This window comes from Bombus vancouverensis, chromosome 4 (assembly GCF_051014615.1).
Source record: "Bombus vancouverensis nearcticus chromosome 4, iyBomVanc1_principal, whole genome shotgun sequence".
NCBI lineage: Eukaryota > Metazoa > Arthropoda > Insecta > Hymenoptera > Apidae > Bombus > Bombus vancouverensis.
In genome coordinates this window covers 15860258-15881702 of record NC_134914.1, presented here as the reverse complement: position 1 = coordinate 15881702, position 21445 = coordinate 15860258, and the positions used below count along the sequence as shown (strand labels likewise).

Genomic DNA, 21445 nt, shown 5'->3' with positions numbered 1-21445 from the left:
CTCCAATAATCGTATAACATGCGTCCACCTTGTTAAAAGTCGAAGTAGGGAGTAGACAATCGACGTTTGACCTTACTCAAACAATTCTCATTTTCTCGTATCTTTTAAAACGAATTCCTAAATATATAGATAACTCGTTATTTGTTTTATCTACGTGTTCTTAGTTACGGTTAAAACATCACCTTTCACGCATAACACACAGTTTTCTCTTTAAATACATACTTTCCTTAAGGTACATTCACGCGACTTATACTATACGTGAAAAAGTATTTGCACACCGTTGTATTTATTGTAGAATTTTGATATTGAATAATTAAGTTTAGGTATATTACATATTATATCATTTTTAGTAGTAATTATTTAGTAGTATTATAGATATTTGAGTAAGTTGATTAATTCGAACAAAGTTTAAAGGTGAACTTTCGTTTCTTACCTATTTTTCATTTATTTATTTCGGATAAAGAGTTGTAGTGTATGAAACTTAATCTTCGATAAATGTATTTAATAAATTGCGGTATTATTAGTAAACAATTTTTAAGCTTTAGATTTACTGGTAATAAATCATTTCAATTAAAAGTAATTCCCTGAATCCTTTATGAGCACTGAAATGAAAAAGTGCGAAGGTATCCAGGCGGAAGATAAAATTATACACCGGAAATTCGAATTAAAAGTAATCACTACGTAGCAATCCCCGTAAAAATAATCGAATTACTCGGATCGTGAAAGGTTTTATAATCTCAGACTTAAATCGGTATTATTTTCAACTCGCTAAATCCAAAGAACCATTGCGAATTAATCAGTGTTTAAATAAAAAAAGAACGTATTGCGTGGAAATCCGAAAAATTACATTTCCTCTAACTACGGCACCTTAATATACAATAAAGAAATTCACATGTTTCTCTACTTCTAGTTACAGAGAACAATAAAAAAAGTTATGGAATAATCAACGTGAAGCATAAAAGACGGAAAAAAGAATTTCACAAGAATCAGAAGAGGTTGCGTAAAGTATCTACATGAATAAATAACATTGTGGAGAGTTCCTTTGCAAACAATAAATCCAGAAAGAAATACTAGGCGTGATTCGAGACGTTCCTTTGTATCGTCTCTGCTGGCTGACAACAATTTGCATCAATAATATCGCTGGGAACGAGGGTTCAAAGTTTGTCCCGTGGGAGGCGTGGAGAGCTTAAAAGGTATTTCACCGCGAATATAAGCAATTACTAAAATGAATCGGGGGATAAAGGTGTACTTTTACGGCGATGGAAAAAACATTTTCGAATTTACTTTTTGTGAAATAAATGGAACGACACTGTGCGGTACAAGCCTTTCATATAGTTGCTCATATCGATATGAATTTTGATATGAATACTGATCGTGCATCTGTAATGAGAAATGATGTACATTTAAAGAGAAAAAAAATATTAAGAGAATAGAATATATTGTATAATAAATAAAAAAAAATACTAAAAGAAGATTTGTATCGTTAACTAAATTAGTTATAGTTTAACTCTGAATGTTTGCTTTACGAAACAAAACTAAACCTGTAAAATAAGATTAGACTAAACTACATTTTTATTGCGGGAACATGTTTGATAAATTCATATCGCTCTCCTGAGGAGAACGGTGCGACATTAAAATAAACGAACCAGTTTCGCTTGATTTTGAGAACAAAATCGAACAGAAGGAAAAAAGGATGAAATGGACGAACGAAGGAGGAAAGGCAAGAACGTATCAAAGCTACGGGCCTACCTTTGATTTCAACGAAAATTAATAAATAACGATGGTATCAGTTTCGTTTCTTTTACATGACAGAACAGGAAATACAAGCAATAAAGATGCGAATTTATGGTCTCACTTCTGGCCTGCATTCCAAAGTTACGATTGCATACGACTTGCACGGTGCCTCACACTTGACGAAATCTAAATATATCGAGTTTCAATGGAAACAAAAGTTCTTAAAGCGATCCTCAAAAAGTAAGCGGCCTACTAAATTCACGACTGTCACGGTGAAAAATAAATTATCAATTTCACTCGAGCAACCTGTATCTTCAATATCTTTGCTTTCAACTATTTTATCTTTCATTCGTCTTTACTTTTTCATACTGCGTACTTCAGTATTTCCTACAAATAAAACGGTATATATTTTATCTTATTTATTTTGTTATTTGATCAATAAAATGCATTACACCAACGAAACAGCACTTTTTTTAGTAAACATAAAATGCGTTTAACGGATTGTTCATTAGGTTAATTGTAATTACGTGACGGAACGAAGCAAGGTGTACAAAATTAAGAAGGACTACACAGAGAATGAAGGATGGAATGTTGAGAAGAGAAAGAAGCAGATGAAAGGTGAAAAAGAAAGGTAGAAAAGGATCCGGTGAGGCGAGAAGAAGGTCAGGCATGCAAATGCCGTGTTTTCCGGGACACCTGATGCAGAGTACGTGTACTCCCACGTAAAAACATCGACACTGCATCCTCGATTCTCCGACAAATCTCGTGAGAAACGCGCGTACAGCCTCTGCAAGAATTATCCTAATAGTTTCCACGACACTCTAATTCCTTGACTAAAGACGAGCGAGCTCGTACTACTAGCTACAATTACAGGGCTAAATTGTTCAACGTATAATCCTCGTTATTTAAGTTCTCTATGCATGTATTACAGAAATGCAACAGCTTGAAAAAGAAAACCTAAAAGTCAACAATGTAACTACAAAATCCTTCGAATAAAAAGTAACCCTCCTAAAATTACCATTATCCAAATTCCACTTCGAAGAAGGTGCCTCAAAAGATGAAACCACGAAATTGTCTGTAACGTAAAACATTCGGAGTTTATGAAACCCAGTGTACGTTGATCGAACGAAGAGCGTCGGTGGTTTCGAATGTGGAGCACGAGGGCGAGGGAAGGGCGAAAGTGTAGAGGAGACGCGTGGAACTAGCAAAGGTGCAGCCACGAGGTATGTAGTAGACCGGCGGTAGTGTTTTGTTTACGAGGCTTTTGTTCCGGCATGAGAGTAACGACCATTCGTTACCAGCCACTCGCCACTTCCGTTCCGCAGGTGAGAGAAAGCTCTCCTCTCGTCCCAGCCTTCGCGAATTTCCGCCTTCCTCTATTCGTTCGCTTCTTCTCATCCGCATCCGTTACTTCCGGGTGTGCCGACAAATTCTAATAAAGTCGACTTATTCCACGGCTACGCGCCTTTCGTCGCTTATTTCACGCATTCGACAGCTCAAAGAGCTTTTATGATCACTCCATGTCGTGATATTGTGCGTTTAGGGGATACGAGGCTGAGGGGCGCATAATATATGTGATACACGATTTATGACGCATGCTGCTCGTCATATCGAAGAAAAGAATGGGATTCTGAAAGATTAACTGCTTCTTTGTCGACTGAGTGTTACGTTGAATCGTTGATAGTGAGTTTGGGAAGTTTGTTTTTGAACTGAATTAAACATTGGAGTTTGGAGGTGACAGTAAGTTGAATTAGTTTGCTAAGTAGTTATAGTTTTCAATGTGTCATGTGATTAAGTTATTCGTTAAATCTTTTACATTTGTAGCGTATTTTAAATAGACACTCTAATGAGCTGTTAAGAGAAATATTATACATAGATAAATCTATATTGTCCATGAAATGAAATTAATTGTATTGATAAACTAATAAGGATCAGTAGGAAATAAGTTTCGATTTTCATTCAAGGGACTTGGTTATGCGACTCTGTCCTTTTATTAACCTTTTATATGTATATACCGCTCTTTGTACGAAACACATTATCGAACATAAACTTGAATTGAAGCTTACATCAAAATTAAATAAGTACACAGAAACTTGGAATGTTATGATTGCACACAACAAGTATATACATTGTGCTTTCAGACTTCATATTCACTTATAGTTGCAATATACACACAAATGTATTAAATTGCATATTTCAGTAACATCAATTTACCCAACTGGAAGTGTGGATGGAAATAAAGGAAACTTATATCACAGTTATAACTACATATATACTATCTAAATCTAATATCTGTTCAGAAATTAAGTTCTTAATCGAATGTACAAAATTAATAAAAATTTAATTAATGCCCACTATTATGATTTCATTAGTATTATAATTTATCATCGTTAATTTTTTCTAATTGTTACTTATCGTTAATTTATTATCATTCATTCATTATAATTTATTTTTAATAAAGATAATTAATTTTGAACAGACGGTTTTGTCATTCTCTTTCCCTCACTTTTCCCCTTGGCTTCCTTCCACCTTTTTCTTATGTATAAAATATATAAAAAATATATAAATATATATTATATATAATATATAAATAGTAATAATAATATATAAATATATTATGTATATAATATATAAAATAAATGTAAAAAATATGTTATTATCAGTCGAATAACGTTCCAAATTAAGAATAATAATAGCAGCCGAACAAAGTCCACCTGAATCTATGATTTTTCAATTTCCATCCTCTCTTATCGATCTCCTATAATACGACTCTTTTTCTCTGTTCATGGCACGCAAGAAACTCCCATAAAGTTAGCTCAGGCGGCAGCTTTTCAACGCGGAATGCTTTTAAATGCCGAAGCTCAAGCATAAAGTTGCTTTCCCCTGTTTCGCACACTTCTCTCTCTTCTTAATATCGCTTTGCTGCTTTGTTGCTTTCACACGACTTGGTCGAATTTTCGTTCTCGAGCCTTAATCCGATTTCACCGGCTGAGATTCCACTATTTATTAATTTTTCCTCGCGAGAAGCCAAGGCCAGTATATGTGGCCACAGGGGTTCGTGTGATATTACTTAAATGCGAATAATAACGAAGATTAAAGCGCACTTTATACGTGGGATATATTTACATGGCTATTTTCACGCCCGGTATTTTTTAAATCCTAAATTTAAAATATTGAATTATGCTCTGTGAAATTTCCAATTAGTTTGTTTGTTCTATTCTTTATTTGCAGTCGCATCGACTGTGAAGTCACTGGCGACTACTTTGCAGGTTCAACGACACATGTATTATCAATGTTTTACTCGCGTACAAGGATTCTAGTACTCTAATTCTAGTGCATATGGACCACTGTTTTCGGCACTAGTACATTAGTACTCTAACGCCTTAGTGCGTACTAGCGAAGTGAGCAACAATGATTTTGGGGGACATGTGGAGAACTTAGTTGGGTGGATCCCGAAACACCACGGACCGAGCTCAAATAACTACAATACAACTACGAATAAATCAAGTTGTAGAGATGCTCCAGTTGGTATTTTATTGAAAATCAATTAACTTAATTTATGGAAGAAGGAAAGTAAAAAGAAAGTTTAACTAATATTACTACAAAATTAATGTATCACTTCAAATTCCTTCCTCTTTATTTTGTAAAATTTTTCTTGCAAAATTGTTTGTAAAATATAAATTTTATCGGGATTTGTTTAATCAACGGTAGCAATTAAAGGCTGAAAATTTATCTATAAAAAATTTATTACAAATCTATATTTTTAAAATAAATTATAATAAATCCTTCGATTTCTTTCTTAAAGAACTTCGTATAGACAAAAAACAAACTCGAAGCTGAATTGTCTTGGACAAACCAACGCTCCTGTATCACGTACTTTTATCAAGCTGCTTTCGCCGACCACAAACTTTTAAATGCCAAATAAAACGAGAAATGGCCACGAAAATTCTTGAAACGGTAGAAAAGAAGAACTTGCGAGGGAAAATAACGGTTGGTCCGTGCTCGATTGACGGACATCGACGAAAATGGTTGTGGCAACGACAAAACGGGCCAGGAAATGGATATACGCGTGAAGAAAATGATAGGAGAAAAAAGAACGAACAATATATATTTACGTGTGTGTGTGTGTGTGTGTGTGTGTGTGTGTGTTTCATTTTGTGCAAGAAATATCGCGAGTATCCACGACTGTTTTACGAGCACGCTCACCTAAAAACGAAATCGCTTTTCTCCCGACAATCATCCCTTTCCACGCTATTTTTTCTTATTTGCAGCGATGGAATCCCTTGAACCGAGGTCCATAAAAATACGATCGAATAGAACTCGATTATTAGACAGCAGATATTTATGAAAATTTGTATCTTTATGGATAAAACTAAAGAGATGGAATCCGAGTACAGATTTGTTTCGTCCTTTGACCGGTACCTGTTCTCTATGATTTTATTCACATTGGAATTTATCTGAAATATGAGGAGATCACTGTTCGTAAAAAAACAATATATATAATTTGATTAGAAAATTATCGCTCTTGAATTTTTACCTGGTATTGTTTAATTTTCATTATCATCTAAAGATACTTTCGTTATACTTTATTTTCCTATTATTTATTTCAGTCTATTTCTAGTCTAATTCGAACTCCTTAAAATGCCTACATTTCCTGGACATCAAATTAACGAAATCAATGTTATTCTTATCATCGCACGAAATTTACTCGGAGCGCATCTGTTGCATAGATTGCAATAATCTGCATGTCATATGACAGATTAATCTTGTCTGACTAGTGTAGAAGATATGCAATTGGGCAGGGTTAATTACATTAAGGTGTTACACAGTGTAATTACTATCTGTCCAACTTGTTATAGTGGCTGCTGCGCGCTAATTGATTGACATTTTCGAACTGGTTCTGATACGATTGGCGTATACATATACATATGCATATATCTTCAAAGTGCAGAAGCAAAGGAATAATTACGTTCACAAATTCATATTACTCGCGATCAGTTACGAAAATTAACTTTTTAGTTGATCATTATTCTATCTGCTAAAATTTCTATAAGAATATATTGTTGCGTAGGATGATTAATTTGTTTTTTTTTTTCACAGATAAGAAAAGAATGTGAAAAATTATATAAAATCGTTTAAATGCTTGACTAGTTCTCTGCTTCAGCGGTGTATTTAAATTTTAATAAAAAGTCCCATCAACTTCTTATTTAAAAAAAAACTCAGAATAGTCAAAAATAATTTTTCTTACAAAATTACGAATATTGTAAAAATCGCACGAGGATATATCTTAGAAATTATTAATGGATTACGATGTCTAAAAAATGTAAACTATCATATAGTTTATACACGCGCAAGAAAATCTCTGTTTAGAAACAGAAGGAAATTATATGTAGAGAAATCATAGAAAATGATTACGGAAACGTGTTACAGACATGTCTGTGACCGAGGCGAGATATATTGGGCACGAAACGTGCCGGGAAAGTATAAAATGTCTGGAAGCTTGTTCTCACCCTTTCTCCTCTTCCCGACAATCCCCGCAACTTTCACTACGTATGGTTAACCCAGCTTGTAATATATCGCCTACTTGTTCCACGTACAACATCAACCCCCTTGTCTCTAACATGTGTATAATCCTGCGGTTTATCAGTCTGCTGCTCCCCGATTCATATCCCCGAGGCTATCTTGCGAACAAACTATGATATTTCACACAGCTTCTATCACTTGCTGACTACCTGTGATAGATTAGCTGTTGTCCTTTTTTGACATATTCTTTTTCTTCCTCAAATTTTGCATTTTTCTTGATTTTTCGAGTTCTCGTGATCGAAATATTTGGAATAACTCCACGAGAATTTTTATTTCCTTGTAAATGATGGAGTAGTTTATATTCGATAGGAAAAAGTATTTTCATACTTACACGCGGTTTTTATAATTTGTATAATTTTTATCTTTGTATATCGATCAGATATTATTGCGATAATAGTATGTCGTTAGAAATGTAAACTGTACTTAATGAAATAAGCCGATATATAATTATTCAAGTGATTCCATAAAACAGAATTAATCGGGTTATTGATTATGTCTTACGATTAGTAAATTCTGTAATTGCTGTTCAGAATATTAAATATATTTCATTTAATATTTCATTTTGAATGGAGTTGTGTCTATATGCATATCGTCCTTGTACTCATAATGATGGAGTCATCTAGATTAATTTATCCATTCTGCTGTCAATATACTTTTACACTTCAGATATAAGCTATTACAAGTAACAAATGGATATGGTAATCGTAACTGGAAAGAAGTTGTCATAATTCCATTTTATTCTCCCCAGTGACGAATTGCATTTACCTTGATTGAAGTATTTATGCCATGACTATGTTTTACGGATGACACGCGTGCTTCGTCATCATGATTCAGAATCGTAAAAATAATTCTATCAGGGGATGACAGAGATCGTCCGAGTTGTTCCAGTTACTTTAAAATCACGCCCAAATATGAAGTCATGCTTACAATCTGAACAATAAACCGAGAGTTATAATTAGAAATAGACCTTCGATACAAACATTGTAAGTCAATCATTTTCGTTGAATATAAAACATAAATTCTGTTCAACTTTATCAAAACACATTCATTTTTCAACACAAATCTGTTGTCCAAACTTGCTGAATAATTTAAATGAACTGCAAAGCCAAGTGCCAAGAAATACTTAATATTTATATATTTATGTACATTCGTATTCGACTTCGGCACTAAAATATTAAAAACTAATTTATTTAATCTACTACTAATTTATTTAAAGGAAGAAACGATTTCCATTAACATCAACATATTTTATTTATCTGGCCACAATAATTTTTATCAGAAAAGAATCATCATGACACTTCCGATACTCTGAAATGTTCACTTCTAAAAACTAAACGTTCCTTAAACTATCCTCTCTAACGTACGTCAAAACATGTTTGTCAAAAAACATCAATTTTTATAAATCACCCACTCAAACTTACCTATTCGATCGACCGAAAAAGTCGATGGAAACAATCACACTTACATTTCCAATTTCCGGGAATCGATTATCCAGCAAAAAGCAGGTCAATTCGACACGAAATTCTTAGTACGTCACCGCTCTCACGGCCATTAAAATGCAACAGGAATCCACGAGTGGAATCGATTAGCCGACACACGCCGCATGTAAATTCAGCTTAAGCCGTGACTGATCGATGAGTCATGCCGAATTATTGGACCCCATTGCGATTACGAAGTATGCGAGATTCGATCGACGCCCACATCCGGCACACACCAAAGAAAAAACAACGAAATTCGAGGCACATCGTGTCGTAAAACGTTTCATCGGGCCAATCCTTTGCGCAACCTCTTCCTTTCTGTTCCAGCCGACCCCTTTCATTTCGCGCTTCGCTCGCTAAAATTTGTTAGCGAACAGGCTTCAAATTAATGAACGCTCTACTTTTCAGTGACAGATACGAAAATACCAAAGTGATCGTGTAACGTGAACCTCGGAACGTTCTTATTTGTTAAAGTAGATTCATCATCTGTCGTGAATCCGGAAATAACGTGCTACGAGATTAAGTATTACTCAACGCGAAGGTAGCTGACCTGAAAAAGTCGCGCCGAATAAACTTCCGTAAGTTGTGGGACAGCTTTTAAAAAGATGCTTCAGTGGTCGCTCAAAGTAACGTAGGGTAATGGATATTTATAGTGATGCAATTTTCCAGAGGAATTTGGTTCGGAAAGCACTTTCGGATATTAATGTGCGTGAGACGTTACTGAACGTGAATCTACAATATTTCATAATAAAAGATAATAATGTTAAATGTAGTCACTGCGTGTGGTCTTAATATGCATATTGATCATATCGTCAGACGAAAATTATTAGAAGATTCGTTAAATGTAACCTTCTATGAGCATAACTGGAAAGAATATTAGTTGTAAGAACATTATTTTAGCGCATTCCCGCGTAATTTCCCCTCATCACTGGAAAGAAACTGTCACTGTTAGTTCGTCTCCGATTTTTAACTGACCTTGCTTCTGCTCATAAATTTTAATCCAACCGACCGCGACGTCTCATTTATTTCTAAAGAATTACGCTATCAATCGTAACCGCTACGGCATCTGGCGTGTTCCGCTATTCCCCATAATGTTCAGCTCGATATTTTTTCCCTATTTGCCTGTTGAATATCTAAGTTCTGTTTTACAAATTTGAAAACTTTTTAATTGAAGAGTCCTAGAGTTCAAATAACTTTTTTGATAAAAGTATAGCGATGTAAGATGGAATTCTTAAGCTCATCATTACTCTTATGTGATTACACTTCTATGAATTTGATATCCTAATAATTTATAATATTCAGAAATTCTTCTATAAAAAGATATGTAATATAACAAATTTACACGTTATTTCTGAAGGGAATTATAAACATTTCGTAATATTGATACTGAGCCTGAACATACATATAGTTTATTCGTCTCAAAAATACTAATAAATATTATCAGCTCTACTTTTTTAACAATACAATTGAAATGAGATATTTATGAACGATATTCGTCATTATCAAATCTTGTGGCAAAAAGAATGTTTTACATCCGAGACCAATTTAATAATTTAATGAAATGGCAGATATATCCTTTTCGATTAAGAGATATTTATACTTCGAGTCATCATTGTCTTTTTAATGCATTATTTCTCTTGAGTATGAAAATGTAATCGAGAAATCGAATCGAAAATGTAATGTGGAGAGCGTGCCGGAGAAGAAGAAGTAAGGATTTTCTTTACGATCGGAACAACTGTCGAGCTGGTCGTGTAAACTAAAACATTTTCGATGCAAATTTGTAATATTTCAGTTCCTTATTCGCGACATTCTCAGCAAGCAATTCTCCTCGCTGTTTCCTAAGGTAAACAGACCGACAATAAAACAGTTTTGAACGCTTTGTCTGCCAGACAACGGAGAACCATGTTTCATATTTTTTTACTACCGTGTCACTAAATTTCACACCATTTTTCGATAACAATTCGGTAAAATTTAAAATTTGAACATGTGTAAGAAAAAATATTATGTACAATTGCACCAAATAAAGTAGCATATATGTATTTTGTTTTATTCTTAGAAAAGATTAGACGTAATGGATAGAACAAATATTTTCAACGATTAACTTTAGTCTAACTTGTTGTCTATCATCAAAAGGAATATTGACTATCTTTGAGGATATAGAATGCCATTGAATTTAATTTCAATCGGTCAAACTCTCACAGCGATAAATCAACGTGGACGATGCTCCTCCAGTAATTTATCTATTTCGTGTCCATATTCTACTGTTTCGCTGAAATGTACGCTGGAAAGATAATTAAACCAATAGCAGTAAATTTCTATTTGCACGGTTCCTGAAACGCATCCAAGTATATTCATTATCTTGTTGCAAGAACAATTTCATGGAAAGATGAATGAACCACAATGAATTCTCGGATCGTTTCTTTCTTTTTGTTGCGACGACCAATGCAATTGCACGTGGAATTAGTTTCCAGCTTATCGAATAAATGTATTGAAAATAAAAACTAAACAATTATCTGTGTCCTCTCTAAAAGAAAAAAAAGAAAAGGGAATTATTCACGATCCTATTATGTACTATTAGTGAAACTATCTTTTATTATAAAAGAATATCTACATTTACGTTAATCAATATTTTAAAATATCAGCGCTATCATTAAAAAAAAGAATTTTTCAATATAATTGGCGTAATCTTTTAGGCTATTATCCCTTACGTTTCAATTTAGCTTAAAAGATAAACTAATATCATTCATTCTAATAATAGTATTTCTATTCTATTACTGTAATTTATGATATTTTTAATTAAGTCTATACTTCTTTGATAAATCCCTAAATTTTACCAGAAGTTCTGCAATAATTGTAAAAAATTAGTCGTTATAATTAAATATTCTCAATTATCGTTTTAAAACAGTAGGGAAGAAAAATGAAACTGAGTGGCAATTGGGTCTGACCAATGACGCGTCGTTAAATATTGACGAGACAGTGATGCAAAAAGCAACCGTTCACCATGGAAGGTGGAAGAAGAGAGGCGGATACAAATGAGGCTATGGGGATGAGAGTTATCTCGCATCCTGCGGGAGCTATTCGTCCCTTTTCACCCCGCTTCCTATACTATAACACCACCGACACAGCCGACCTACCCTCTTTGCATCCGCCCCTGATAAGAGAACCGGAAACTCACCGAGCGGCTGAGTCTTTCGAGCTTCCGGATAACGCGATGCTTCTTGCGTTCGTGGATTATCGACTTCGGATTGTCTTCGAGACAGCTCCTTAGAATCGTGTCTATGCATCGCCGCAAAATCGCTTGGGAAATTAAAGTATGAATGCGAATCGTTCATAATCTTAAATTATCGTTGAAATGATTTTGAGCACTGCGATTGTTTTCTTGATACAGACAACGTGTTACGTATTCAAATTTTATAATTAACTACTTGGAAATTTAATAAATGTTAACGACAAGTTAAAAAACTAAATCTATTTTGGTTAAGAAAAAATATGGTATTTCAATCATAAACTATTTTCAGAATATTTCATCAAACATTAATATAACATGTAGGTTTCTTTAATTATTTAAAAAACTTGTTAAAAATCTACTAAAAGTTCATATATATATATACATATATATATTATACTATACATATTTTTATTTATTTATTTATTGTTGAAGAAATACTCGTATAATAATCCGATACTTTCACTTTTAGTGAAAAGATATTTAAAACATGGAGTGATATCGATTTAAGTGGAAACATCACCGTGATACGTCCTTTTTTACAAACTTCCTTCAATATCTTGAAGAAAGGAATATTTGTTTCATTTTTAATATATTCGTCGATACAGTGACAGTATACGAAAAATGAAAGAATCGACAAATTATTTCTTAACGATTCAACTGTGATTCCTCGATTTTATAACGACTGATCAGAATAATATGGAATGCCGGAAACGAAATGAAGATCTGTATAAAAACGATTCGCCGGAATGAAATATCTGCTGAATCTGAGAAGCGACTCTTCGGGTTATGAAATTCTTAAAGGAGGAAATAAAGATATGCTGATGATCATAAAACCATTTCAAGATATTAGGGCTTTGTAATCACGATCCAAGCAAGATTTTTATTAAATCCTTCTTTGGGAATCTCCATTCTTCTTCGAAACTTGCTTCGCATTACTGCTAATATTTTACCTCACTTCATGAAAAATGGAAAATTGCTCGGAAATATGAAATAGTTTCGTGAAAATTTACAACACCATAAAATTGTTACAATCCTGTATTTATCATACTTTCCCTTAATAGAATTGCTATTGCAAATTGTTCTTAATTCACATTATACTGCTACGTTAAAAAGTGAGAATTATTTAAAGAAAACTCATGTACGATATAGGATAGAAGAATATTATTTTGTTATTATCATCTTATAGACGAAGAAATAATTTGAAATAATCGAATTTGTCGTTGTTACTCATGCAATAACAGGGTAACTTAAAAATCCAAAAATAAAGATCCTAACTTCATGTTACATCAACTTCAACGAGATGGTCCATTGAGAATGGCTGGACGATTCGTTTTTACGAGTGACCAACCTCACTTAAGTAAGAAAGAAGTCCGCGGGTTCGGAAAGAATCACTGCACTTTCCACATTCGACGGAAGAAATTCGAGCTATAACTGAATTCAAAGGAGCTATCAGTACGACAAACAAACTGTTCATACTTTACATACATTTGAAAAAGTTTTGGTATCAACATGAAATACATATAAATGTAATAAATAAAGTGTAAATAAAACGAACTACTTCAAGTTGATAGAACAATCCTTTTTAACTTTGCCCTTTCCATTAAAATTCCTCTTACTTCTCTATATTTATATTAACTGTCCCTTAAATATTTATTTCAAGAAACAACTTGACCCTAAAATTAAAGCGGCAATCGCTAACAATTCCTAATAAATATAATCTCCTAATAAGTATTAATAATCGATAAAAACAAGATGCTACTGCAGTAAAAATAAAGGATATGAATATTAAAACAACACAGACGAAAAGTGACTTACTGAAAAATGTAAAGCGATTGAAAGAGAAACCGACGAAATTTTGTTCAGCTTGTTGCGGACAGTTCGCAAATAGCTTTGTAACGAAGCATTGCTCACGTAAAACGAATAACGTTGGAAGTTCGCGAGAAAGATTGGTAAAAAACCGGCTGAATATTCTTGAGAAGTCCTCGACGAGTGAAGAGCCCTCCTGAGAATTTTGTACCACGGATCGTCATAGTAGACGACGTCTGGAAGGGCAGAGAGGGACAAATGGTCCTCGAATCTCTGAATCACCAACCCCCGAGTCGGCCCATTATCGTTGAATGAACTGACACTTACCTTTTTTCTCGTTGAAAAAGTCCGCGTTGACGCGCGTCACACAGAACAGGACGAATATCAACCACTGCAATCTGAAATTAAATGTTTCGATGTTACTTTATTTCGCATTTGAAATGATTAATTAAAAATGTAATCGATATCGATATAGTGTGATAATCAAATTTTCTTCCGATTTATATGTTTATTCTTTTCTTTCTTTAAATGCATGATACGAATGTTATAATAAAATCTGTATGTTTGATAATTTTTGTAAAACGCAGTAATGTTGATTCCAGGATAAAATAAAATTCCAGTGACATTTACGTGGGAAATGTACTAATGGGAACAATACTGATAAATGGAAAATAGGTAAACCTAATTGTTTTTTAGGCTGAAAAGTAACTAATGCGAAGTCCGTTTTAAACTCTTCTGATTACAATTAAAATTAAAGACGAGGATGTTAACGAAGGAATACTGATAGCAACTTGACCAATTCCATTTACTTACAGAGAAACTTAAATTAATATGCACGACATATACTAAGATTCGAAGAAATAAAGTTATACTTTCTTTCAATATAGAAACACAAACTAATTAAAAAGATCCAACTTTCCTAATAACCCTTTTCAACTACTCCTTCTTGTTAAAGTTCTTCTACGTTCTACGTATACATAACTCTCTTTGACATAAGAATAATATATTACTTTATTCCTAAGCTACTCTATATCTATACTATCTTTAAAAAATGGCAAACACAAAATTCCCTTTTCCTCTGAAATACCATTTCTAGATACGCGAAAAACTTCTTGATAGTCCTGTTACGATACTCTTCGTATCATTCCAATATTCCGAGTATCGATCATTACTCGGTTTTACTGTATTTAGATACAACAATTGCCGATATAGAGCTAAATGCACGGGTAAAAACAGATGCAGAGATATCGTGAAATGAAAAACCGAAACGATAGCGATTAAAACGGGGCTAAATGGGGGCTGTAACGATTGCATAGGAAGAGATACGCGATCTAGTGAAAGAAAGGCGCGAGATTAGCGCAAAAACGATTCGAAACGTTAGCGTTGTTCCAGAGTAAAACAATAAAGTCCGTCTCTTGAGACTGAAAGCGGGGGCGGATGATACGGACGCCGGAAAATTGGGTTCGCTGAAACGTGTTTCGTTAATGCGATCTCTTACGGAAAAAGCAAGTCTTCAAAAGGTGTTGAAAATCTGCTCCGTGAAAATGGCTACTGTATACAACGAACTTATTCAGCGTAAGTACCCCTTGTAAAAAGGAAATCCACCTTTTATGAAATGTTCTACATATCTTGACGGCTCTTTTAAGATAAATAAGTGTTGCGTTAAAATTGTGTACACGAGGGTTGTTCTTTCTTGCTACATATGTTACAACAGCGTTAAGGGCGTGGCGATATTTTACTGACACGTGGAAGTATAAAAGGTATAACTGTGAGTTAAAACGAGACAAAGATTATGCCAATCGCGTTAAGCTAAATAATGTAACAACAATTTACAAAATATAGTTCCGAATCTTCGATGCCAAAAGAGAAGAAAATCTCAGAGATAAGAAAGCAGAGTTTCAAAGGACATGAAAAAGGTCTCCGAAGCTTAGATCGAAAAATCAGCATCTCCCGAGATAGAAGATTCCACAGATAAAAGACTAGCAAAAGTAGAACAAAATCAAAGATGAAGGACACGAAACTGCTTAAAACCTTAGGTCTAATAATGACTGAGAAATAAAAATATTGAAATTTTTTATTATTAATTACTTGTTATTAAAATCTAACTATTGTTCTATTTTATACTGTAATAAACTTAGTACGAATCTAAGCTCTCCATGGAATGTATAACTCTTTTTTTAGCAAATCCCCCAGCAATCATTTCCTGAACCAAATGGACGTTGAAATTTATTACGAACTCTTTTATGGTACGAGAAAGCGAAGAGATTTTTCTTGTCGGCAGAAAAATCTACGCATATCCATAGAAATGCATAAAAGTGGCGGATAAAACGATCGTAACATCGAATGACGCGACGTCTATGTATGCTACTGTAGGTACAACTGTATGCGCGTCAACCTATAGACGATTTCTCACGTGTCGAGGTTAGTGTAACACGAGGAATTCGTTGCAAGAGTGTGGACACGCATTTGCATCAGTCGGCGAAAGGCGATTGCGGGCGTTTGGCAGCAACCGTCGATCATGAATCACGATCGAGAACTATGGCCTTGCGTAACGCTTGCAACCGTCCCACGTATACGGCCGTGCCCGCGGATTTCGATTTCCGTTTGTCAAGGTCGTTGCACTTTGATGCTATAACGGAATTCGATTGAGATAAACGTGTTTGAAAAAGCTTCGGTAAGTTATCAAACTCATTGGTTTATAACGACATTTAAACGGTCAACGAGGAACGATGAAAAATATAAAATATTCAAAGTTGTCGCATTCCGTTGTTATAGCTTTAAAATAGTATTCGGGTAAAATACAGTATAAAATATGAATAATATCTTACAGAAATAATTAAAAGAAATAAAGATGTTAAGTTTGTAACACGAATCTATGGAAAATTATTTTCAATATTGAAAATTATATTATGCTTCAACAGTTGTTTCAGATACTTTTTCTTTCCTTTCTAAACGATGTAGAAAATGTGTTTCGGAACATTTACCGAAATGCAGACGCATACACTTTAATAGGATAATGGGATAGCTCTTTTAAATTCACGCAATGGCCATTCGCAATGGGCGGAATGAAAATGAAAAAAGAATATTGCTAACATCGAGCAAATTCTTCGCGAAGGATAAGGGAAAACAGTTACACACTTCAAGGTAGAAAAAGGTAACATTCTAATTTAATAACGCAATAGAGTAATCTAAAAGTGATTGCAAATATTTCAAAAACTAATAATTAACATAGGAAGATCTCTAAGAGGTGTACTTTTATGTCGAATTGATAAGATATTTCGTACTTCTAAAATCTGTATGAAAAATTTGAACGAATAAGGAAAGTCTTATTCATATAATAAAATTTATTCAACGTATAATAGAATGTATGACTCGTAACGTTGCCATTCGATCGACAGTACCTACTTTGATAAAAGCGTATTGAGCACGAATGAAAGAATGAGCTTTTTATATCCAACATCTACTTTACATTGACCGTACAAATCAGGATTTCATTGGTAGAAATGATAGAATATGATATTTTGTAAACATATACGTGATTAATGATAAATGTGACTTGCTCGATAAGTGGAAAAAGTGTCTTGTTTCGCGTGTACAAAGTGAAAGAATAAATCAGAAAACAACATTTCTTCTTCAAAATGACTATAACGAATTGAAGCAGACGTTACAACAAGATGAAGAAAATTTCATTTTCGTTAAATCATAATTTACGTCCCGATATAATTAATAAAGAAATATTTAATTTCGATTTAATAAACAATATTATTCAAATAATGGAATAATGAACAGTGACTCAAAGTTGCTTATTAAAGTAATAAAAAGAAATCAAGACAATTTCGTCGCTGATGATGCAACATAAAACTCGTAATTAAGATAAAAGAAGAAAATTAATGAAACCAGTTAGAGAGAGATGAAGAATTTTTATCTTTAAAAGCTCATAAATTATCCGTATTAAAAGATAGTTGGTCGTCGTCGATTGAGATCTTCATTTTTATTTTTATTACAACAGACCGGCTGCTTTGAGAGATTCATCTTTTTAAACGGATGACATCATCAAGCAAGAAATTTCTTAGGGAAAAGGCAAATAAATCTCAATCCAACGGAAACGCACCATAAAGAAAGAAAAGGAAAAATGCCGCAACGATAACAGTTGTAATTTGTAATAACGAATAAGAAATAACGAAATCACAAAGCAGAAATATGTAAGTATATGTCTACGTAACTTCTGCAAGGAAAAAAGTTCAGTCCGTATTTTATTACTCAACTCTTATTTCAATTTGATGTCCTTTGGCGGTCTTTTTTAAATCGTAATAAATAACACTTGAAAATAAATGAACAAAACATTTTGTCTTTAATTAATGCAATGAAAAAAAGATAATTATCAGTTTCCCCATCGCAGTAGTATCCACCGTTTAATTAAACATATTTGATCCAACAAAAGGTTATAAAAATAGGAGACAATTCAATTATCTTTGAATCACCCTAAAGAAACACTCATTTAATAGCAACTTCACGAGCACATTAAATCAAGCAATTACTCAACATCTCGCAGAATGTTAGCAGAAAGATTGCAAAAATTCCATGAAGCGATTTAAATTTCTCAATTTGGTCGCGAGACGGTAAAGCTGTCTCACGGGGGCGAGGTTAACATCGAGAAATGAAAATATGGACGCTACCATCGTTCGCTGTAATGTCGAGGAATGACGACACTCCATTAACCTAGTGGCCCAAGGAACGATATAAAACGGAATTAAAAGAACGGGGAAAGCCTCAATGAGATCCGGAGACACGTGTAGCGGGTGGAATAATTAAGCGTGGAACTCGAGTGGCGACGTCGTCGACGACAACGACGACGCCCAAGTGGTGCTCGTTAATGAACCGATGCACCAGAGACGGTTGAAGAGCCGACAAAATTCTGGGGAAACTTCGGCAAACAAAGGATCCGTACCTTCCATTCTTTGGAGTGATGACGCCGGATAACCAATTTCACATTTACAATCTGATCTCACAGGAAGGAAACGTCGTTTGGCTTTAATTCAGATGTTTCAGGAAATTATGCGGTTAATTACTGCCTTCTCTCAAGGTCTTCTTTATCGCGCTAGTATAAATACTTTAATATCTTTAATGGGTTAAGATCAAATTTTTTATGCCTCTCTATACGACTTTCCTTATTTTTTGAAATTTAAAAGTAATATTCTTCGCAAATTAGTCATTTCTGCGAAATGTATATATACCAGTATTAAATACGTATCTCGTAGGTATTCTATGTATATCTGCAATTTTGTTGTAAAAGTTATCAATATCATTAACGATCGTCGCTGTAGTGCCAATAAAATTTCTCAAGACGATTCGTACAATACAAATAATATATTCATAGAAAGCTTTTATAAGTATTCGAATACTTTCGTGAGCTACTGCAATGTCTAAAACGACCTTCCATTGATAAGAACAATCTTATCTTATTTCTTATCACCTATGTAAAGCAAGAAATCAAGCACCCTTGAGAGATGAAATCCATCCTCTCGCATAGTCATTATAAAGTTATACCGCGAAAATTTATCCGTATCATAACATTCTAGAGATACTGTGCTATCTACAGAATGCTCGTATATTTTTTTCGACGTTCTCCCCATTAACTCCGCCTTGTACTCTGTCGAATTTCCCCCGACGCTTTAATTAACAGCGTCGTATATCATTGCGCGTACGCGGAAGGGAACGATGCTAGTTTGTATTTCATCGAGCTTTTGCGATCGATGACACATGGTCCGGCGAATCTCGAGGAGCCATGACTAGATGACGAATGGCGAAAAATAAAGAAGTTAATTTATTCCTGTCCCGAAAACCGAAAGTAAGATCGCAAATCTCTCGTGGTTATAGTGCCAAAGGGAAACCGAAGAAGAGATTTGTACACTTAATGAAAACATTTTTATTTTTGGCTTCCAACACGATCCAAGAATTCGCGCAGACTTTCGATATGTTTACGAGCCTTCCTGGAATGTTTGGCATATGCGTGAGAAACATATGAAGTAGTAAGGCGACAAAAGAAGAGCTTCTTGGATGTATGTACTACAGAGATTGTGAAATTGATTTTTTTTTCTCTTTGTAACAGTCAGATTAAGAAGAGGATTTAATCTGTTAACGTACGATTTCATTTGCAATTTTTTCTCACTCAATTTATCGAAATCCGGTTTTTAACAGTGTGGTTGTAAAATATAATTCCAAGTATTTGTTTAATAATCTTCTTGTCGCTATTTCTTCCTCCATCTAGATTTTACAATGTCATGAAGCTTCAAAAAATATTTATAGTAAACAAGTATTTCTTTAGAAGAGCAAAGGATTACGAAAATTTAGATTATTATTACAATGTAAATACGAAAGTGAAAAATTTAGGAGAAAGGACTCTCACAAGACACCTTCTAATGTATCAAAGAGACGAAGCAACAAAATTGAATAGCTTATAGCTCATAAATTCAAAATTATTAGCAGTATCTTGTCTCTTCCCTTTTATTGCATTCTTACGACTTAATCTTCCACTTCATGTAGTACATAGAAATGTAATCGATGTACCTACAACCTGTCTACCGCTGTAATATCGTACAAGCAATACCGACGTTATAGAGTCAACAAGCCGATAACGCTGCTTTATGGTGATGATATTACTATCGGATAGACCAACTGTCTATACAGAACGAATTTATTATAATTAGAGTCGACAGAGCTGCAGGTGTCCGATAAAACCATTCGGCGCTTCGCGAAACTGCGATTCTCCATTTGAATTGCGAATCATCTACAAAACTGTCAGCTACAGATTCGAACTGAGAGTTAGTAAAAATGAAAATGACAATATTTTCTATTTTGATTGTAAAATACAAGAAAAACATAAACACAAGTGGGAAATACAAAAGACACATTCACTAATATTTTACTTAAAAGACATTTTCCCAATGACATGAAACTTTTGTATAAAAATGAATGTGTGTGTTTTTCTGTATTAATACAGGAGCTTAAGCTCGTTATCATAGAAATTATATTTTACTTTCGATTACGACAAAAACCAACCTCTATCCAAGAAGGTATCGCAACAAAACTATACAAAACAAATTCTCAGTTGATATTTAATCTTGACCAAAATGTAAGAATTCTCATTCAATGGCAATTCCTGAGCAAAACCTAAAGGGTCTAATTCAATCTCAAACGTTAATCGAGCCTTAAAAATTCTCATTAAGACCCTGTTGCCGCCCAAACGTTAAAAATTTAACATAAAACGAAATGTGTTCAAAGCATTACGTGGACAAAGGGAAATCGCAATTTCGTTGAATTCAGCGCGTTAGGAAGCGGAACTTTAATCTCGGTCTCGTAAGAGGCGATAATTCAACCATGGTCGTGGCTGAACAACGTCCTCCAGTCCCTTAAGCCATCTCTGGCACGTCGCTATCTATAAACCGACGTTTAGGACCACGTGCCTCTGGCGATACGCGGTCAAGATGATCCTGACGCTTGCCTGAACGTCGCTCGTAAAGATTCACGACAGAAATGGTTCGTGTCCGTATTGACGAACGAACGAAGCGATGAGCAACGTGCAGATCCGCTCGTAAAGAACGTTCAACCGTGTCGA

General features: G+C 34.2%; 1 protein-coding gene across 7 annotated transcripts in view; it reads right to left on the bottom strand.

Moving 5' to 3' along the window:
• Mp (collagen XV/XVIII-type protein multiplexin) overlaps positions 1 to 21445 on the bottom strand; it is a 344778-nt gene that overhangs the window by 308968 nt on the left and 14365 nt on the right. For all 7 annotated transcript variants that reach the window (XM_076617747.1, XM_076617748.1, XM_033350745.2 and 4 more), the window contains exon 3: positions 14158 to 14228. In XM_076617747.1, coding sequence (XP_076473862.1) covers positions 14158 to 14228 — 71 coding nt within the window. The remainder of the gene's footprint in view (positions 1 to 14157; positions 14229 to 21445) is intronic.